Raw genomic sequence first — 15344 nt, forward strand, 5'->3', positions numbered from 1 at the left:
AACGACATTGTGGCGTTCCATCTTTGTGGTGGCTCAGTAATTCTCGACTGAATTGCTAATAAAAGGAGGTTTATCTCCAACAATCTTAACCTGTCCTCTGAGAGCTGGGTTCATTCTGGCTCATGCACCATGACCACAGTAATAAATGTTCAGCAAGTGAAATTTAACAATTCTGTAGATGATGACAGGACAGGAATGCAGCTCAATCTCCCAGGACTGCATTGAGTCAGAAGGGCTAACAGCAGAGGTGAAAGTAAGCTGGTAAACCATGCTGCACCAGACTGGCTTCCCCAGGCGGTGATTTAAAGGGCTCAGGGCTCCCGCAGTGGGCGGAGCCCCAGGCCATTTGAATTGCCTCCCGAGCCCCGCTGCCGGAGCCCTGGGGTAGCGGTGGCAGGGATCTGGTGGTGATTTAAAGGGCCCGGGGCTCCAGCCACTGCGAGGAACCCCAGGCCTTTTAAATCACCGCCATAGCCCTGCCACCACTACCCCGGGGCTCCGGCAGTGGGGCTCAGGCAGTGCTTTTAAAGGGCCCGGAGCTCTCCTGAGGTAGCAGTGGCTGGAGACCCAGGCCCTTTGAATTGCCCCTGAGCTCCCAGCTGCCTCTGCAGCTGGGAGCTCCGGGGGTGATTTAAAGGCCCCGGGGCTCCCAGCTGCAGCTGGGAGCCTTTAAATCTTTAAAGTCCACACCTCTTCCGGTTGAGGCCACACCCCTGCTCAGGACTCCGGCATACCGGTAAGTCCTTTTAGTTACTTTCACCCCTGGCTAACCGGAATGGTAAAAACATATCTGAGTCAGAAATACAAGCAGATCTAACTCGCAATGCACTGCAGGACCAGACCTGTTGAACTTTTCTTGTTTTCTGACCATAACTGCATTTTCAAAGGGCAAGTTAAATAACTTACACACACACACACACGCTCAGTGTTGGCCTAACTCTGATTCCATTGAAATTAATGGGAATTATTTACCATTGGCTTCAATGGAGCAGAGTTAGACCAGTGCTGAGTGCTTTTGAAAATACCACTGCATAGAGTACAGATCCTAAAGCAGGGGCGGGCAAACTTTCTGGACCAAGGGCTACACCTGGGTATGGAAATAGTACGGCGGGCCATGAATGCTGATGAAATTGGGGGTTGGGTTGCAGGAGGGGGTGAGGGCTCTGGCTGGGGGTGCGGGCTCTGGGGTGGGACCAGAAATGGGGAGTTCAGGATGCGGGAGGGAGCTCCGGGCTGGGGCAGAGGGTTGGGGTGCGATGTGGGGGAGGGCTCTGGCTGGGCGTGCAAGCTCTGGGGTGGCGCTGGGGATGAGGGGTTGTGGGTTCAGGAGGGTGCTCCAGGCTGGGACCGAGGGGTTCGGAGGGCAGGAGGGGGATCAGGGCTGGGGCAGGGGATTGGGGCGCAGGAGGGGGTCAGGGGTGCAGGCTCTGGCTGGTGCTTACCTCAAGTTCCTGGCCAACGGGTACGGTGCTCGGAGCGGGGGCGGTGCGCGGAACCCCTTGGCTGCACCTACACACTGGAGCTGGAGAGGGGACACGCTGCCTCTTCCAGGAGTCACGCGGTGCCACGGCACGCATTGAGTGGGGCAAGCCCCGACTCCACTCCTTGGTGAGAGCTCAAGAGCCAGGTTAAAACATCTGGGGGGCCAGATGCTGCCCCCAGGCTGTAGTTTGCCCACCCCGTCCTAGACACTAGGCCAGATTCTCCCAAACGAGCCAGTAATGAGAGGTGTAAATCATCCCTGGCCTGAGCTATCTAATCCCCTGAACTCAGGAAGGTGAGATGGTGCTGCAGCTTTCATCCTGCCTTGTGGTTTTCTACTCTCTTTGGGTTCTGCAGACCCACATACCTACAGGCCCTTCAGCAGAGGGCTGCTCTCCACAGCTGGAACATTTGTAAGAGCGGCCTGGAGCCTGCAATGACAGTGGTGGAAGATGGGGCTGTCTGTCTGATTCTGTACGTCCAGCATTAAGTCAGGCCTTTGGCAATTTTTCAATTAGTATTCACAAGAGGCAGCTTATAAGCGCCAAAAGCTCAAGCGGAAATTAAGGGGTGCATAGTCTTGAGAGCAGGACCTCTGTACACAGAAGTGAATTTCATCTGCAATATACTGCCAGTTGGATGGGAAGAGCTAATATTTTTCGATGAAAATGATGAACTTTTTCCCTGCATAAAAAGAACATTGTCGGTAAAAACACTAGAATCAGAGTGGGTGAGAATGCTCCTTTCACCCTTCCTTATTTGAATGGAGATAATGGGCAGGGACAATAAATCATTTTCTATCAGGAGACAGCGAGGGAGCAGCATAAGCGACATGACTGCCTGCTTGCAATTTCCCTTTCTTAAAAGAGACAGCTCTAAATTGCTCACACCACTGCAACTCTAATAGAAGAAAATAGCGTAAATGTCTGGCTCACAATGCATCAGAAAATTAGAGTGACATTTCCTATAAAACATCCTCCAGCACCTACAGTAAATGCGGCACTGACAACAACATGGAGCAAACATTCTAAATTCACAATAGTACCAATTTCTGTGGTTAAAATAAACTTTTCCTGATTGGCTATTTGTCAACAGTGGAAATATTTCTTTCAACCACACAATAATGCTGGCTGAAGAATAAAATCAATCTTAATACAATGGGGATACCGACCGATATAAATAGCATGTGACCAAGCACATGGGCGCATGCGAATTGGTGTGCTGCTTTATTCTAAAGCTATGCTTCTAAGACATTTTCCAAGGTCAGTCTTATTCTATTTCTTCATTTGCTCTGAGTTAACAATATCTTTATCTGGAAATGTCCTTTGTTTAAAAAGTTCCCACTTTCAGTAGTCCCTGTGGCTTTTGCACATAGATTCTGTGGTATTGTGTGAGCCATCCAGGGTCTTTTATGGATCCTGCAAGTTATGCAGGTGCTTCCTTGTTCCTTGAAAGCAGGGATGAAATGGACCCATCTTCATATGTGGCTTTCTTCTTCCCATTCATAGAATCATAGAATATTAGGGTTGGAAGAGACCTCAGGAGGTCATCTAGCCAATCTCCTGCTCAAAGCAAGACCAACACCCACTAAATAATCCCAGCCAGGGCTTTGTCAAGCCAGGCCTTATAAACCTCTAAGGATGGAGGTTCCACCACCTCCCTAGGTAACCCATTCCAGTGCTTCACAACCCTCCAAGTGAAATAGTGTTTCCTGATATCCAACCTCGACCTCCCCCACTGCAACTTCAGACCATTGCTTCTTGTTCTGCCATAAAGCTTGCGCTATTCCCCAGACCAGACCACTCCATTTATGGCTCTCCCACTCCTAAGACTTCATCAGCCCAATGTGGTATCCTGCTTGCCACCCCTCACATCATGACTATCTGCATCTGGCCTATACCCACTTTATAAAGTTTATAGCTGTTCAGTATACATGCTAAGATACATCAGCTGATTAGGCAGACGGGACAGACAAACACCAACTGCATTAGGCCATGAAGACATCATAATGTACGTAATTAATATCTCATAATTCCAGCATCAACCCGCAAAACTCATTTATGGCACATCTCCTTTCCAGGATTGACTGAATCCATGGAATTTGAGGTATATATGCCAAGCCATTTGAGATGTACCAAAAACCAGCCAAGCACACTAAGAAATAAAATTAAGGATATATTCCAAGAGTGAACTCCACTTAAGATTTGAACCTCCATCTCTCTCAGAAGTTTTCTCTGATTCATCCCTAGATTGAAGATCTTGCAGGTGGAATTTCAAGCAGATCAGTTTCGTTTTGGCAAAGTGAGAGTTGGGTGGGTAAAAAAATTGCACATCATTCTAATTGTCTCTTCACGCACTCACAGGGCTAATAAAACCACCCCAAAATGTTTGATTCCACCTATTTGCATATATTACCTGGAGCCAACCTCTCAGAATTCACTACCCTTATTATTTATTACCTTAAATATGGGACCATCCTTCCTGTATTCACTGATGCACAGAACATCATGGAGCAAATTCTCTGTCCTATTCCTCTCCCTTTGCTCCGCTTACATGGCACAAATGGCCGGAGACTTGCTGCAACTTGGTACCACATAAAATTTTGATTGAAAAACTTAGAACAGTATAAAATTAACGTGGCACATCTTAAAACGATTAAAAACTGGCTAACTGACGGGTCTTAATGTATAATTGTAAATTGGGAATCGTCATCAAGCATATGTGTTTCCAGTGGGATCCTGCAGGGGGTTGGTTCTTGGCCCGATGCTATTTCTCATTTTTATCAATGACCTGGAACAAAACATGAAATCACCACACTCCTCCTTTGCAGATGACACAAAATTGGGGGAGTGGGCAAATAATGAAGAGGACAGGTCACTGATTCAGAGCAATTTGGATCACTGGGTAAACTTGGCACAAACAAACAATATTCATTTTAATATGGCTAAATGTAAATGTATACACCTAGGAACTTACAGAATGGGGGACTCTCTCCAGGGAAGCAGTGACTCTGAAAAAAATTGGGGAGTCCTGGTGGATAATCAGCTGAACATGAGCAACCAGTGTGACACTATGGCCAAAAGAGCTAGTGCAATGCTGGGATGCATAAACAGGGGAATCCTGAATAGGAGTAAAGAGGTTCTTTTATTTCTGTATTTGGCAGTGGTGCTGCTAGAATACGATGTCCGGTTCTGATGCCCACAATTCAAGAAGGATGTTGATAAATAGGGGAGAGTGTTTGAACTGAGAATGATTAAAGGATTAGAAAACCTGCCTTAGATTGAGTTTTTGAGTCTATCATTATATTTCAATGACCAAAGAGAAGGTTAAGGGGTGACTTGATTACAGTTTATAAATATCTATATGGGGAATAAATATTTAATAACGGGCTCCTCAATATAGATGAGCAAGAACTAACACAAACCAGCAGCTGGAAGCTGAAGCTATACAAATTCAGACTGGAAATAAGACATATGTTTTTGACAGTGAGGGTAATTAACCATTGGAGCAATTTGCCAAGGGTCGTGGTGGTGGATTCTCCATCACTGACCATTTTAAAATCAAGATTGGATATTTTCCTAAAAGATTCGTTCCAGGAATTATATGGGGGAAGTTCTCTGGCTTGTGTTATACAGGAGGTCAGACTTGATGATCACAGTTGTCCCTTCTGGCTTTGGAATCGATGAACTCTCAAGCTAGCGTAGAGGAACTCAGTGGAAGCCGAAAGATTCAGCTGCTTTCAAAAATCCAGCCAAACTTCTTTATTTTATTCTTAGTAAAGAGTGATAGATTACATTAATTTTATGCAAAATATACAGAGAAAAAAACATTTGATTTTCTAAATACAGAAATACATGAGCTCCTCTGTGCTAAAAAGGAAATGAAATATATTTTTTTTGTTTCTAAGGCCCTGATTCTGCAAACACTTAAGCCTGAGAGTAATTTTACTCATATAAATTCAATGAGACTATTTATGGGTAAAATTCACCCTGTGCACAGGGCCCACCCCGGTAGGGTGACCAGATGTCCTGATTTTAAAAGGACAGTCCCGATATTTGGAGCTTTGTCTTATATAGGCACCGATTCCCCCCCACCCCCACCCTGATTTTTCTCATTTGCTATCTGCTCACCTTACACCCCGGACTTATGTACCACTGAAGTGCCAATTTGAGAACTTATGTGGGAGTTAAGGGGTGCACAGTCCTTGCACCCTCTGCACAGGGGTGAATTTCACCCCTAATTATAAAGTTGCTAATGTGTATTAATGGTTGTGGAATTAGAGCCTAAATAATTATTAATAAAATAACAACCACCCCAAAATGTTTGATTCCCCGCATGTGCATATCTTACCAGGAGCCAACTGCTCAGAATTCGCTACCCTTATTGAGATCAGTCCTCCATTAGCACATATGAATGTTCAAATGGGTTCACTGGGTTACCTCTTTTGCATGCACAGCTGCTCATTTGGATGCGCACATCTGAGATTGACATGAGACATTTAGGTGACTAGTTAGGAAAACCTGGCGTTTGAAATGAGAGAACACTCTTTTTTCCCCTCTAAAAAAAGAAATAGATAATAAATGACCAAACCCAAACTACAATCGATTAAACATTCACATAAAACAAAGACAGAGTCATCCACTGAGCCTCAAAGAAATCCTTGAATTGTACTTTTCTTAATTAAATCTATGACTGATTCTTAGTATACAAATAAGGTGTGGGATGGATCAGCTAATAAGCATTCTGAGTTAATTGTCTTCATCAAGTGACGATTTGTACAAATGATACTATCAAAGGAGTAATAATATCCTTATTGATTAAATTAATCTCTAAAAGACAGCTTAAATGAGTTTAATTAGCAATGCATGACATTGCTGAAAACAACCTTGTAACCCATCCCCAGGGCTTGAAATGATGGCAACACACACAAAATAATCCTTTGTTCAAAACAAACACCATATATAGTTTCCTGGGGCATCTCAGTAACTCGCTGTGACCAACCGTGAAAATCCATACAACCCTCACACACAAAGAAACAGCATGATGCATATTAAAAGCAAATGGTTTCCTTGCAGTTCAAACATTCACTAAAAACCGTATCCACAAACAATCTTCATTTAAAAAAAACACAAAACAAAAGTGGGAATGGAAGTTTTCTGAATAGATTTTTTTGCCAAAGTTTGCAAAAGCAGAAGGGGCACTGTTACAGCTCCAGGAACCTGGATGGAGCCCAGCTACTATCCAGACGCAGTGTGTAGTACTCCTTGTGCGAGCTGGTACCTGTTATCCAGCTGCCTATCCCCATAGCTTAAACACACACTCTCCCAGAACCCCACCAAAGGTGGTGAGCCTTCCAGTTTACTGGTTAAGTCTCTCACATTTTGCCTAAAGCTTATAACACAGACTTTGCACAGAATTTTAACACCCTTGCTCTTTCACCTAACTAAGCACAAGAAAGTACAAATTATTTAGAAAACAATCAGCAGTCTAAATGCAATGCCCACCACTAGCTCACCATTCCCTTGGGAGTCCTTGGGGGCAAGTAGGCACAGTTCCCTATCTCAACAAACTTCTACATGCTGGGCTGCTTCTCCCTCATATTGAGCGGGAGAAAAATGGTCCCCTGAGTAAAACAGCTCCTGCCCTTTTATAGCTTTTAGCCTCCTCAAGTGACTTAATTGCCAAGGCGACCTCTCCTCTGATAGACCAATTCTGCTGGTTAGGAGCCAGTCTATTTTTAGAGCTATTCCATTTCAATAGGAGTGCACTTTAAGTCAGCAATCCTCTTTTCTTATACCTTTGTCACCAGCCTTTTCAATTTGAATTCAACAAGGAGGCAAACAGACAACAGAGAAGGCAGGGGGGCTGCATATTCAAAATGGAGTTTGCAGCTTGATAAAGCTGCAAAGCGTTCATAATCATACACAGAATCCATAAGTTATAGAGGCAGATTCCCCACATCCTCACTGGAGTGGAGAAAAGTCTGTGCGTATTGAGGGGACCAGTTATTTGAGGGAATTGGGTAATGCGTTATAGATTCTCACAGGCCAATGTCACTGGACTAAATCTGTCTCCATTAAGCAATGAATGGAAAACTCATACTGATTTGCCATATTGCTGGCCACCTCAGGAAAGAAGCTACCAGAGCAAATGTTCCTCTCACCACTATAGCAGTACTATGGCTGATAAAACAGTTTTGATATAAAATTTTTGATGTTGGAAAATTGGATTTGTGATTAAATTTTTCATGAAAAGTATGTGCTTAAGTTCTTTCCTGCATCGAGGCTGGAACTGCATGCATAATATACAACCTTGACATTGGTAAATGCCCAAATCTACCTCTGAAGTCAAGGGGAATTCTGAGACCACATTCAAGGGCTTTACATTAGTGAAGTGAAAATGTCCACAGAGTTCAAAAGCTGACGCACTCTTACAATTGCCCTTCACTCAGACATCTAGGGCTTCGATATTCTCCAGCCACAGCAGGTAGAGCTTGTGACCAACTCTGCGGTTGTGGAATAACCGTGAAGAGTAGAATTTGATAAAATGGCCTGCTGTGGAAGGTATTTGTTGCTAACTCTAGGGAATGCTGTTCAAATATACAGGCCTGGCATGCGACAAATGTGGTAAGACCTAGCACTGGGATAACTCAATGTCCAGGAATAGCTTAACATAAATGAATGAATAAATAAATAAATGAATGCTGTTGAAAACATCTCCGTTGAAATATTACCCTGAACTCCTTTGCCTAATGGACACCACCATTTTCTCTGCCAAGAACAGGCTGATAGCGATTTTATTCCTTTTTTTTTTTTTTTTTTTAATGCTGCCTCAGGATATGAAGTCGTCCACTTTAGGGACGAGGAGCAAGACTAAGCACAAGATGAGAACTCCTTCTAGAGTCACTGTAGTGAGATAAAAGGAATGACAGTAATACAAAGAACAATCTGTACTCTATGCCAGGGCCAGGTTTACCCTGCAAGCAGAACAAAAAATTGCCTAGAGCAGCTAGAAATTAGAGGCAGCAAAATGTTTAGTGGGTTTATTATTATTTTAGTGATTACAGGGTAGGAGGATGTTTTCCACTTTGTACAGGGCAGCAAAAACCCTAGCGCCAGGATTATCTGCAGCCCTAACCATGGATAACTTTTTTTGTTAAAGTGAACCACTTAGCTAATCAGTCAATGCTCTCATTTGAGCTAATTAGTAACAGCAATTAAATAGATAGTTTTCTTTATTGCATTTTATAGCCATATGTACTGTATCTATATCTGGACATATTTATAAATCAGATTCTTGTAAAGTATATGTTCTTTTTAAATATAGGACAACATAAAACATTATTTTAGTACTGTTATCCTTTTTGTTTAGATCACCTTCATTTAAATTGTACCATAACTGTGTTTCTCAAATGTGGCCACCGTGGCTGCATGCCACCAGGGGCTTTTCTTGAGGCCACAGCCTCCTGGGCAGTGATGTGGGAGGGGGTCAAAGCAGTGCCCCCTCCCCTGAGGCTGCCAGCAGGGGAGACACAAATGCTGGAGGAACAGGCTCCTACTCAGTTCCCCACCTTCCCTGTGGTGGTGGGCAACAGGCTTTGGCCCTGGGCTCACGCCCGTCCATTCTCCCTTGGCCCCCATTGCCTCCCCCAGCCCCCTATCCATTCTCCCCATTGCCTCTGGCACCCAATGCCTTCCTACCCTCCTCCCCATCCAGAGATCAATTTGTCCTTGGGCTTGCCAGGGCTGAGTAAGTGTGCTGCTGTGAAAAGTGATATTTGTATGTTTGTTATTATCATTTTCACAGCAGCAGCTTACTATCTAGCAAATCTTTAAAACAGAAACCAAAAAAGTAAAAACAAACAACAAAAAAGACAAGATATGCCCTTATTTGTGTTTTCTATTCTGTTTAGGTCCAGTAAAGAACAGAGACGTGTACATTATTTTTATTATTAAGCCTGCAAAAAAATCCCAACATAAATACATTTCAATGATTTGGACAAGTATTTGCATATTTATTTGTCTTTCCTAAACTTAGTTAAAATTGTAACAGCAGCCACCAGCAAGAGTTGGTGGCCGCAATCAGAGGCCACCAAAATATTTGTTGTGAGAACCTCTGCCATGGTTTGTTTAACTGATGTTTTTGCTGGATGTCTGAGATGGTGGGGTTTATTTGTCCCTTGGTCTACTGTCTAATTTTTGTACTTTAAAACAAATGTATACATGCACCCAGAAACATATGATGGGGTTTTTAGTGATATAAATATTAAACTATATTAAAATACAGCATGATTTTCAGAAAGAAGGTGGAACTTGCAGCATCACCAAAGAGAAAACCATTATCTTTGGACTTGTAAACTGAGCCAGTTTTGAGCTGAGAGGCATTGAGACAGAGTAAAACAAAGAACCACACAATTACTTTTTGACAACTGCCACACTTTAAAATTATTCAGCAACCAATCAAACGTTTTATATTAAGATAAACTTTAGCAATGGTTTCTGAGGGTTAATAGGTGTTATAAGCATATTATAGATGGCTGTAAGCCAGAGTTTAAAACAATGTATTGGTTGGTTGGATGCTATAATAATCTATAATTAATGAACCATTTATTAAAATGTCTATTAATTATTTATTAACCCTGTATAAACCATCTATAAATGGAATCTTGATATAAAGTGCAAACCAAACCAAACTATGACAAGAGCCACCACTCTATTGAATTTCGGAGCAAAAACCTATCGACTTCACTGTGAGCAAGACTGGGACCAAACGGTGTAACTGTAAGCTTTACAAGAAGGCCAACATTTTCAAAAGTGACTAGAGATTTTATTAACCAGCACTTTTGGGTGCCCAACTTGAGACACCTTAAAGGAGGCTGATTTTCAGAGGGGACAAGCTCAGCACCATTTGAAAAGGAGGCCTTTTTAAAAGTGTCATAAGTTTCAGCCCCACATGTTTATACACCCAAAACCACTAATTACTTTTGAAAATCTTGGCCAGAGTGTGTGTGTGTGTGTGTGTGTGTGTGTGTGTGTGTGTGTGTGTGTGTGTGTGTGTGTGTGTGTGTGTGTGTGTGTGTGTATGTATATATATATATATATATATATATATGATTAGGATAGGGGTGGTGGGAATTTTCAAAATCTTTCAACTAGAGATATTCTAGTTCTCCTTTTAATAGATCCACAATGTCAAAAAAAATATTACATCTCTGATCATTGCTTGTGCCTTGAACATCTATCTTATTTTTCCAGCAATCTCCCATGAAATCCTCCAAGACCAAAGAGACGGGTTGAATTATTAACTAGGAGAAGAAAATAGTTCTACTAAATACTATACCATCTCTGTCAATCACTGAATGATAGCAACACAAAAAAGTGAAAGAAACAAATGAAGGTGGTGACAAGAGAGTCTGATACCTCTAGACCAAGAGCGTCAATTGCATGCTCATGGTGCAATAATTACCCTATAAAGAGTGGAATTGCATGGCATATTTAAAGGCTTTATCTTCTATTCTCTTGTTTAAATGAGATTACTATTCCTCACACCCAATAAAAATAGATTTTATCAATTGCTTTTTATTTTTTAGCAAAGCAAATACAAGTTGGAAAATCTATGAAATAAACAATGATTTTTCATTTTTTATAACAGCAAACAGTTAATTCAACTTTTCAGATATGAGCAAGTCTCAAGTCTCTCTCACTATCAGTTCCTTTATCTAACCAACAGTATGTTCTAAGCCCAGGCTTGATTGGATCTCCATAGACTCTGCCTTTGCAAGCATTGAAATCTTTTGTATATGAACCACTTTGTGATATATTATGGATAGGGCCCTATCACATTCAGGGTCCATTTTGGTCAATTTCACAGGTCATTGGACTTTAAAAATCGTTAAGTTCATGATTTCAGCTATTTAAATCTGAATTTTCATGGTGTTGTAATTGTAGGGGTCCTGACCCAAAAAGGAATTAGGTGTGTGTGTGGGGGGGTGAGGAGGAAGGTGGGGGTGTTGCAAGGTTATTGTAGCAGGGGGTTGCGATACAGCTACCCTTACTTCTGCACTGCTGCTGCTGGCGGCGGTGCTGCCTTCAGAGCTGGGCAGCTGGAGAGCGGCGGCTGCTGGCCGGGAGCCCAGCTCTGAAGGCAGAGCTGCGGCTAGCAGCAGTGCAGAAGTAAGGATGGCACGGTATGGTATTGACACCCTTATTTCTGCGTGTCTGTCTGCAGAGCTGCGCCCTCAGTCAGGAGCTGCCACTCTCTGGCCGCCCAGCTCTGAAGGCAGCAGCGCAGAAGTACGGGTGACATGGTATGGCATTGCCATCCTTACTTCAGCGCTGCTGCTGACGGGGCACTGCCTTCCGAGCTGGGTACCTGGTCAACAGCCACTGCTCCCTGGCCACCCAGCTCTGATGGCAGCGCAGAAATAAGGGTGGCAATTCCACAACCCCCCTAAAATAACCTTGGGACCCCCCTGCATGTCTCTTTTGGTCAGGACCCCTAATTTGAGAAACGCTGGTCTCCCCCGTGAAATCTGTACAGTATTGAGTAAAACCACACAAATGACCAGATTTCATGGGATGGAGAGGGGAAGGAGACCAGATTTCACAGTCCATAATGCATTTTTATGGCCGTGAATTTGGTAGGGCCCTAATTATGGAAACAATCAAATCATTAAACCACATCTAATATCTTTATAGTAATGAATTGAAGTTGCACTGGTAGATATTGTAAGTAGGAGTTTCTTGTGTAGATTTATTGTGGCAGTTACTGAAAATATGTCTATTGATATATCATAATTAAAGTGGGTTACACCAATTTATACATGTACTTTATGTTGTGGCTGTTAAATGTCTGTAAAAGATGTTTTAGCATTCAAATCATGCTTGTGGTATTCACAACGAGTAGCCCCATCACCTTCCATGAGTCTATTTCTGTGAGAGACACAGGCATGATATTTTCTTTGACACTGGATTTGATATTTTGCATATCTATAACTTGTTATCATGAACTGATGCTATAGACCTGATCCAAAGCCCACTTAAATAATTGAAAATGCTCCCTTTGGCTTTAGCAGGCATTGCATAGGCTCCATATGCAAATGTTGGGGAACAGGAGAAAATATATGCTCCCAAGAAGTAATTAAATGTTTTCTGGACTCTTTCTTTAAGGTGCCACTGAAAGTATCGTGCTCGATTCTCATGCAGATTCTAATTGATTTTGGTCTTTAAAAAAGATCCTTGTGCATGAGTTTTTTAAAAATACAATTTCAAGAAAAACTGCACAGAATGGTAACAATTTCACAAACCTTGATTCCTAGCTCTATGTTCTCTCCTCCATATACATCCATTCCAGGATCCAGAAGACCTATTTCTCCAAAGAACTTCCTGTTTACAACAAACGAACAGCCAATCATAGCAGGTGTCCTGCAGGAAGAGAAAAAAAACAATAGAAACAGCATTATCAGCAATGCAAAATTATTAGTTGTCATTTTTCTTTTTCTTTTTTTAAAGGACTATAGGTTTATTTAATCAATGGAAGTTACCAAATACCTAAAATAAGGCCTGATCCTGATGCCATTGGAGTCTTTGGAAAACTCCTATTGACTTCAGTGGGGCCAACAGCTTCACAGTAGTAAGCACTATGCTTATAGAATTGGAGCATTATTTGGGAGATATTATTTTGCCACTGAAGTAAGACTGCACAAAATTCAACTGCCTATATACGTTAAAGGGAGGAAGGAGAGTTCTGTGGTTACGGCACTGAACTTAAGAGAGCTGGGTTCAATTCTTGGCTCAGCCACAGACTTCCTGGGTGACCTTGGGCAAGTCACTTAATCTCTCTGTGCCTCAGTTCCCCACTAGCAGAGTAGGAATAATACTACTACCTTTCACTCCCCCTTTTTTCTCTTGTCTATTTAGAACATAAGCTCTCCAGGACAGCAATTGGTTGGGTTTTTTTGCTATGCATCTGCACAATGCCTAATCAAATGGCGCCCTGATCGTGGGTGGGATCTGCAGGGTGATGTCAATTATAACAACAATATAATTCCAGAGAAGGAAATATGCCTCACTAATGAATAACAACGACAACCATGTGGCTGAATCAAATTCATTAATAACATTGGACAAATATTCACACAATATTTTGTTGCATAATTTTCCCAGCTCTACCAATAGTCAGAGTTACTCTCAAGTGGGTGGGTGCGAAAGATTTGACTCCAGAATGCTGCAAAAGTTCTTGCTCTCTAATTGATGAAGCAAAATTATTACTCTCATCCTGTGGAAGGCCAGCCAAGCTCACGGTATCCATTAAGGGAACAGGATTAAGAAAAATGAGAGTGTGTCAGGTGCTGGCATTAACATATGCACAAAAAGATAATAGAAGAAATATGGTCCCACTGGATATATTCTTAAGAACTATAAAACATTAAGGGCATTCATAGGTAGGTGTATTTACTGCTGGTGCCAGTTTTCTTTCTTTCTTCTTCAATAACTAGGATAGAACAACTGTAAATATTGTTTGAAAACATTGGGGCAGATCTTCAGCTGGTACAGATGGTTCACTGGAAACAAGGGAGCTATTCTGATTTATGCCAGCTGAGGATCTGACCCATTATTTTGGCATGGTTGAACAGAACCCCATCCCTAAAATTATGATTTACCACACAGCATGTGGCTTAAAACAATTAGATTTTTATGCTCTTGCTACTTTGGGGTTTGCAAATCTGTTGTGGTTGTGGTATATGGAAAGTTGAATTCTCTGGGGTATTTTCCACTGTAAAATGGAATAATAAAAGACACTCCCCCTCCCTCCCCATCTAACCTAGACTCTTATCCTAGCTGTAGAAGCAAAGCCTGAACCCCTCATGGATATCAGCAAGGAAAAAAAATCAAATATACCTGTAGTATTTAGGGGTGCAGAAGAGTCACCAAAGCACCTCAGTCTTAAATTATTCCCATACACAAACAGAGTTCTGTCCCCAATATCCTTTGAAATCAGGAAATAAGCCTAGTATTTAAGAGGTGGTATTGTCCTCACTAGGGTGAAATTCACCCTTGAACAGAGGGACAGCACAAGCCTACGCAGCAGTTAAGCCCATGACTAAGCAAATAGGCCTTGGGTTGCACAGGGAAGAATTTCACCCCTTAATGCAAATTCTGTCATATATGATCATTAGAAAACTCACTGTATTTCCCCATAAGCACATGTTGTTTCCTATAAGGCAGTCTGGTCTTGTGGTAGAAGCCAGGCAGCAGGAGTCAGGAAGTCTGGCTTCTATTCCTGGCTTGACCACTGATATGCTGGGTCATACTTAACAAACATGCTTTAAATGAGGCAAGTCACAGAAAATCCCTGTGCCTTGGTTTCCCAATCTATAAAGTTGCTATTTACAGTACTTCTCTACCATGTCTAGGGCCAGACAGTGAGACTCAGGTTGGGTTGTACCTTACACCATGAGTCATCCTATGGGAGTCAATGGGAGGCAAATACTACGCTACCCAAGTAAAGGTATCACTCGTTGACTCATAGATGGTATGAGGCCTAATTCATTTTTGTGAATTATCTGAGATCCTTGGATGAAAGGTGATATGTATTAAGTGCAGATCATTTCTATTATTTATAGTCATTATAAAATTTAACATAGAATAACAGAACAATTGGCGTGTTAAATTAGTTAATATAGGAACTATCAATAATCTACCTTAAATAGAGTCTTTTTCAGACAGCTATCTGACCCTTAGTTTCAATAAGCACTACAATACTTCATGGCTTGTTCTACTCTAGTACTTAAGAATTCAATTTCATTGCTTTAGTTGTGGCAAGATTACTACATTAGCAGAAACAATTCATTTTGAAACGAT

The 15344-nt window shown here is 42.0% G+C and overlaps 1 protein-coding gene across 2 annotated transcripts in view; it reads right to left on the minus strand.

Moving 5' to 3' along the window:
* Positions 1-15344, minus strand: part of GALNT17 (polypeptide N-acetylgalactosaminyltransferase 17) — a 283130-nt gene that overhangs the window by 84086 nt on the left and 183700 nt on the right. For both annotated transcript variants that reach the window (XR_014714398.1, XM_084651006.1), the window contains exon 6: positions 12788-12905. Coding sequence is in view for 1 of the 2 variants with exons in the window: in XM_084651006.1 (XP_084507132.1) it covers positions 12788-12905 (118 nt within the window). In the remaining variant the exon portion in view is untranslated. The remainder of the gene's footprint in view (positions 1-12787; positions 12906-15344) is intronic.

This window comes from Lepidochelys olivacea (genome assembly GCF_965140295.1).
Source record: "Lepidochelys olivacea isolate rLepOli2 genome assembly, chromosome: 17".
NCBI lineage: Eukaryota > Metazoa > Chordata > Testudines > Cheloniidae > Lepidochelys > Lepidochelys olivacea.